Raw genomic sequence first — 6986 nt, 5'->3', positions numbered from 1 at the left:
TTTTGACTGACGTCTTGCCGCTGTTTCGCGAATATCTACGAAACTGTTGGAGTTAGAGAAAAATGTCATACCAACTTTGTAAAGCTTCCAAAATTTTCAACAAAAAATAACTTTTGACTTTTTCACCTCAGACCCTCCATTGAGGGGTAAATATTGATCTGAGAAATGTACAAAATTGATTGATGAAAAATTCGGTCAGAAAATTGGAATAAATTCAATTTATTATTAATCGGAGAACGTCTGGAGATATTCTTGAGGCATAAGCGAGAATTAATTATCGCCCGGAATGGAGTACCGATATTTTTTCTTTAATTATGAAATATTTTGCAAAAGCCGTAGCTTTGTCCTCGCATTTTCCCTCGAAGTTGTTTTCATACACTATGAAACTCTCCTATTAACTTTTCCCTTGTGCGTACTTTGGTTGAAATCTCGAGCACGTATTTTAATCATAGAACAAGCTGGAGTTGCCAGATGGTAGAGAATTAATTAATTTCTCATTTTTTCCATTCTTGATGAGTGTTGCTTTAATTGATTTCCTTTTCACTCTGTTTTCTGTTCTCAATATTTTTCCATCAAGCTCCACGAGTTCTCCATCGAATTACAAATCATCGAGACTCTTTGCTACTTCCGTTATTTAATTATTGAAAGGTTTCGCTGAAATCTATCGATTATCGAGCACTCGAAGCCACTGGAAATTTCCAAACCCGAGCAAAACGTCAGGTTTTTTCAATCTTGTAAATAAAAAATTCACATACGCATAATTTATGACTGTTATATCTGTGCTTCGAGACATGTTCGCTATCTACTATCATTTCATCAGGAATTATTCGAGAACCGCTGTGAATTTCAAAATCTGCTCTCGAATCTATCATTTCAGTAGTAAATTGTTAAACTGAGATAAATCGAACTTGATATTTTTTTTAATTATCTATTTATCCCGAAAACTATTGATTGAGGGTGGAAACGCTAAAGACCTTTTTTGTAGTTCATTAAATTATCGATAAAAAAGGTCTTTTGATATTTCCCCGTAAAATCAACAGAACAGCGAAAAATAAAGGTAACAAGTCGATTTTTCTAATAGGCACGTTCACGTAAGCTAATACGTAGCTGAAAATCTCTGAATTAAAGTGAGATAGCGAAATTTTGATAAGGACCTTTTTTACAGCTTTCATTTCACTTCATAAAAGATCGCTTATGAAAAATTTCAGTATCTCTAGTAGATTCAGAGATATTCCGCGAAAACTCGACTGAATTTCACTCTGAATAGTTTTCTGGATGGATCGATATTAAAAAAATGAAATCAACTTATCTTACTTTAACATTTCGCTGCTGATTAAATTTCCTCAGCAAAAAAACTATTCACTTTTTCCAGTACCCCATAAACAAGGCAATACGATTTTATATAAACCGAGGGGAGTGAACAATTATGTAAGCCTTCACCTGTACTCATAGGTAGAACATTTTTATAAACGTTTTTCCCATGAAAAAAAAAAACGCATTAAAGTAGCAACCGATGAGAAATATCAACGGAAATTAGCGACGATTAACAATAAAAGAAGGAGAAATTCTCTGTAGAGAATATGTGAAAATAGTAAAAAAAAATTTCTTTTTCTATTCAAGAAACTAGAAAACCTCCAAAGGATGAAAGCACCCGGGAACTACGTAAATATGTAAATAATGAATGGATGCGAGAGTATAGAGAGGCAGAATTTCGAGGCGAATGTTGTCGTGAAATATGAAAGAAAAGTGGTGATGGTGTGGGATTAACGTCACCCTCGCTCTTTCGTGGATTAAACGTTAAGAAAATTTTCACCAACCTGTTGACTCACTGCCTGTACGTCTAATATGATTATTTAAATCGAGAATAATTGAAATGACGCCGATGTGTTGCGAATTTTGTGAGAGTGGATAATGGAAAATCTCATAAGCTTAGTACTATGCAAGGAAAATCGATGTACCCTCAAATTACAACGTAATATTGTTTTTTCTTTGATTTTTTTACATATTGTAAATATTCTAAAATAAATAATCGTTTTTATTCAATTAAATATCCTGAATTTTATTGTTCAGATAGTGAAAAAAATATAAATAATAGATGACTTACCAGATATTCGGGGATTTTTGGAATAATTCGGTGGAACTAATGAACTATAAATTATTTTAAAGTCCATTTTTCGTGGAATGGTGAAGATTTTACGAGTTATTAAGTTAGATAAAAGTTGATGAGTGCCAGGCTTTCACTTTTTGACACGTGAATATTCATGAATTGGGGGTGGTAATGTCATTTCACTGGGATTTCCCACCCAAGTTATTTTACTAAAACGACCCTTTATCACTGGCTGTTGAGACTTGCCAGTCGACAGAGCGCAAGTTCCTGGTGATTTTTCCACCGTCTCGTTCGCAACGATTGCTATTCTGCAGCTGAAATAATTACAACAGCGTCAATCGTTCTCATATTTAATCAGCTAAATCAAATGAAGAAGCAGAGAGAATTAATTCACTAGAGAATTCAAGTAAATTAAATAAATATCATCCACTTCTGAGTATCAAGTCAACTGAAATAAACAGAGACTTGATTTAATTGAAATTTTGCACAATTTTCTCTGTGTTTTGAATAAAATAAATAAACAAATGTGACAAAAAAATATTTATTGACTTGGGCTTCGATTACAAATACGAGGGGATCATTGGATATTTGTTGGCATGATTGAATACGAATGGATGCAGAAAAAAAAATAATCCAAAATTAACAGAAGAGTAACTGTTTTGAGGTGGAGGTGGCTAGTGCCAGGGGACTTGATTGGGATGGCTGATGGATCCCAATTTAATGTACCTGGTGGTTGACAGTGGCACTTGGGCAGTGCCATGTCCTGGTGGTGTGGCAATCTGGGGGATTTCAGCTGTTTGAGCTGACGTACCATCGCCTTTCAAAACTGCCACGCACTTCCACTCGTTTATGTAATTATCTTTCCAGAGGCGGACACAGCCATCATCACCTGATGATGCCAGAATTGTTCCCATTATGTTCCAGCAGACGCGCCACACTGTGCAGTAGTGATCGTCAAATTGTACAGTTTTTATTTCGAAACGAGAAAGACCTGTATGTGCATTATCCCTGGTAAAATAAATAAATACAATAATAAAGATCCTTTTACCCAATTGAAACGTGAACGTCTTGGAGAATAAAATAACTCACTGAATGGGTTTTAAGCTCACGATTCTCACGTCCTTCGTGGCAATAGCTAACGTGTGAAAACTTCTCCCTAAATTCGGTGAAAATGCGATATCATGGACTGGATCGACGACATTAGATAATGTTTCGGTTTTAGTCCATCGTCTACTGTTCTCTGAGTACTCGTAAATGAATACTTTTCCACCTGATGATGCATTCGAGTCGTCACTGCCCACTGCAATCATCGGTGGGTGTAATCTGCATTAAAAAAAAATAGAAATCAATCAATTAAAAATATTCTGGCAATTGCAGTAATTTGTCATTGAATTGATGAATACCTGGACAAGGAGGGATTCCACGTGATGCAGCTGCAAGATAATTTACAGCTGATATCGTGCTGGAGTGTCCACTGGCTCAGATTCATAACGTCAGGGGCCTCATATATTCTGATGACACCGTCGGCACTGCACGTTGCTAAAACAAGTCCCAATGTTTTTGGACCGAATTTGACATCCGTCACAGATGTACGAGAGTCCACCAGATTTGTTCGACGTACCCAGTGCCTCATCCCACGTTCTCCAGGTCCAGAGCCTTCACCAACTGCAATGGTCCAGGAAGATGTCGAAAGGGTTAAAGAAAAATTCAGGGATTTTGCGGGGAATTTCATTACCAATTTCTTCCCAGACAGCAGCAGTTCTGTCGAAAGAACAAGTGGCCAGGACTTGTCCGAATTCAGGATGTGCCCAGGTGACTTTCCATACAGATCCACTGTGTGCCTTCCAGGAAGCTGTCAAATGCCAGTTCTCGTGCTCATCCTCATCCCAGACCTGAAATAAACCGATGAAAATTATGATTTTACCGGAATAATTCCAATAATTCCAGGAGATGCCTCCAGAAAACACTGGACAAACCTTCACAAATTGATCACTGGAGCAAGTGGCCATTCTCTGGCCGTAAAAATCATAGGCGATGTCATGGATCAAGTCCTTGTGCTCAGCATTCAAGCTGTGAGCCTCAAACATTTTTTAATTCACCTGAAAAAGTCACTATTGCAGGTTTTGAAAATTTATTTATGTTCTTCGAGGTTATGTCAATGTCTTGGTTGATCTCAAGGTTATGTTTACTTGACTACGTTAGTAGAAATGAGTAGCTGAAATTTATGCACAAGTCATTCGGGATATTTGAACTGATTTGAACCTGAAGAATCCCTGGGAAGAACAATCAGTTGGTGATAATTAATACAAATAATGTCAGAGCTTTTTGCAGAAGTTGTTCACCCAAGCTCTCGTGCATTTTGGAATGAAGAAGATGAAAGTGAGATCGAGGACAATGTGTAAGTACAATCGCCGGTTTAACCTCACTCATTATTAATCATCTCCAGAGAAAATTTATTCTCTCTCAGATCCTTCACGGTCGATTGGACGGAATCTTCTCCAGAGAAAATAAAAACATTAATAATCGCGGAAACATCTTTTATAAAAGGTAATCCGTAGATTGTAATTATTGAAATTGTCAAAATAAATCTTTGAGGGATTGCGTGGATTTTTTTAGATTTCGTTGACAAATGCGTTCTCCAGGATCACAAGAGCATCTGCTCCATCAAGTATTCGGGTTCGAAGGAGTCCTCGAAAATTTATCAGCTCTCCAATGATTCATTTCTCTGTCTTGTGGATCCTCAAGTGAATCTCACAGCGGCTGGGGATTTTATCGAGTCTGTGAGTGCAAAAAATCCTTTCACAGTATCTCAATTTAATATTCACAATTAATCCTCCCAGATATCTCCAATCCTCTCGAAATCCGAGAATATAATTGCCATTACCTGCAATCACGTGTCTCAATTGAAATGCGGTGAGAACACCCCCGAGTTCTCGTTCATGAGATCTTTATCCACGAGAGCAGCTCCAGAGGGTCAGAAAAAATTATTTCCTTTATTGAGTCAACCGAATATCGTGGCTGGCGTCGCTGCTGGAGGTATTCTCCATATTTTAATTAATTTCCACTTGGTTCTCGATTCTTTAAATTTAAATCATTTCTGTTAATCCTCGCTGGCGCTAATTTATTGATTTCAGCTCTATCTTATGCAGAAACGACGAGCCTTCCAGGAACATTGGCGATCCTGTACCTAGAGGGTTTCGAGCTCGACTCAGAATCAGTAGAGCCCCTTCAAGCCCTCTTCACCCACCTCTCAGTGCCCTTAAAGCCTTTCCACGCAACGTCTCACCTCTTCCTGGACAAGGGGAACTTATACATGTGAATGAAATCCTTAATAAAATCTTTATTAAACCAATACAAAAAAAATCCCTCAGAATTTAAACCCCACGCCCTGTACCACAGCCTTTCTCCCAGCCTCACTGGCCTCTAAAACCGAGGCGAGACCAACAGCCGCCTCATCCTTGGAATTCATGTACCCCAGGATCATGGAATTCGTGGAATGCGTCCAGAAGAGATCCCCGAGGCCCTCGTCGACGTCATACCTGACAACAATACCCCCTCCCATCTTCTGATCAATTCCCTGGAGAAATTCAGAGCCAATGAACTCCCTGTCGACAGTCTCATGCAGAATTCTGATAAATTCCCCTCCATTTCCTTGAAATTTATTCCCTACAGCCTCAGCAATCGTCCTGGCAAGAGTCGTCCTGATGAGATGCTCACCACATCCAGACGTCGAAGCCCCAACGGATACCATTCCACTCTTTGCCCAAACCCCACAGCCCCACACTCCAGCCTGTCCAACTCTTCCAGGAGATTTGAGGATTATTCCACCACTGGAGCAGGCAGAGGCGACATTTCCCAGTCTGTCAACACAAACGGCCCCCACAGTGTCCAGTCTGGGTCTGGAGATCTTACCCTCGCCTCCCGGATCATCCAATTTTCTCTTGTAATGATTGTAAATTTTTTTCGCCTTCGACGAAACCAAGTCCTCCCCTGGAATCGTCTCAACCCCCATCTCTACTGCCCAGGCGTGTGCACCAGGCCCAACTAAAACACTTGGAGGCACTCTTCCATGGCTTATCTTCACAGTCTGGTGTTCGCACAGTCGTTTCGCCAGGAGAACTGGATTTTTCACGCCACTGACAGCTCCAACTGATGCAAAGAGCAGTCTTGAACCGTCCATTACACTTGCATCACACTCCACTTGACCGTTTAGAGTTAAATTCGAACCGAAACCTGCGTTCGTCAGGGGTGAATCCTCCAGAACCATCGTCGAAGCCACAACAGCATCCAGGGGGGATAGTCCTGAGCGCAGGGTTGATGCACCTGATTCGCAGGCCTGTCTGCACAGCTTCTGGTATTTTTTTTTCAGTGACTCCGAATGCTGACCCGCACCCACGTGCACTGCTATCATCCCCTCGTTCGGCTCCATCCTCTGGGGATGAGGTGTTCTCTTCCAGGACTGAAGGTTATGACGCCTGGTGATTGTTTGTCAGGTTTGTGTACATCGATCAGCTGATTCGGTGTGTATACAACCATCGAGGTTGAGAGTTCATATTTGAACCGTCTGATATATCCATGAATATCGATATTTTTGAACTCGTTATTTTTAACAGTCGATTTTATATTTTTCCGGAATTTTGAGGGAGAGAAATATATAAAATTAATATTTCTCAAGATGTTTTCATTTTGTCATTAAGATATTGTGTTTTATTTCAGTTTATCGAGTTTTATTCTTCAAATTGAGAATCGACGCAGTAGCACGCACCGTTGCCGGTGTACTACTGCGTGTGCGCGCGCCGTCGCGTTGAGTGGGACCGCCCGCGTCCCCCGCCAGTGTGCCACTGCGTTTGCGCGCGCACACCAACCCCCAGCCATCTTG

General features: G+C 40.1%; 3 protein-coding genes across 3 annotated transcripts; 1 reads left to right on the top strand and 2 right to left on the bottom strand.

The window, feature by feature from the left end:
- Positions 1 to 2071: 2071 nt before the first annotated feature.
- Positions 2072 to 4300, bottom strand: Nup44A (nuclear pore complex protein Nup44A). The gene is made up of 6 exons (XM_011300298.1): positions 4084 to 4300; positions 3843 to 3999; positions 3511 to 3772; positions 3197 to 3430; positions 2834 to 3115; positions 2072 to 2421 (listed from the first exon to the last, which is right to left on the bottom strand). The coding sequence occupies exons 1-6, from the start codon at positions 4192 to 4194 to the stop codon at positions 2238 to 2240; spliced, it is 1230 nt and encodes a 409-aa protein (XP_011298600.1). The 5' UTR covers positions 4195 to 4300; the 3' UTR covers positions 2072 to 2237.
- Positions 4301 to 4309: 9 nt separating this feature from the next.
- Positions 4310 to 5464, top strand: PSMG1 (Proteasome assembly chaperone 1). The gene is made up of 5 exons (XM_011300299.1): positions 4310 to 4505; positions 4575 to 4654; positions 4724 to 4887; positions 4948 to 5143; positions 5242 to 5464. The coding sequence occupies exons 1-5, from the start codon at positions 4420 to 4422 to the stop codon at positions 5424 to 5426; spliced, it is 711 nt and encodes a 236-aa protein (XP_011298601.1). The 5' UTR covers positions 4310 to 4419; the 3' UTR covers positions 5427 to 5464.
- On the bottom strand, positions 5428 to 6867 carry Tasp1 (Taspase 1). Its single transcript, XM_011300300.1, has one exon. It carries the CDS (start codon positions 6534 to 6536, stop codon positions 5475 to 5477), a length of 1062 nt encoding a protein of 353 aa, XP_011298602.1. The 5' UTR covers positions 6537 to 6867; the 3' UTR covers positions 5428 to 5474.
- Positions 6868 to 6986: the final 119 nt, after the last annotated feature.

The sequence above is a fragment of the Fopius arisanus genome, unplaced genomic scaffold (genome assembly GCF_000806365.1).
Source record: "Fopius arisanus strain USDA-PBARC FA_bdor unplaced genomic scaffold, ASM80636v1 scaffold00017, whole genome shotgun sequence".
Lineage (NCBI taxonomy): Eukaryota > Metazoa > Arthropoda > Insecta > Hymenoptera > Braconidae > Fopius > Fopius arisanus.
This window is presented reverse-complemented; position numbering and strand designations above follow the sequence as displayed.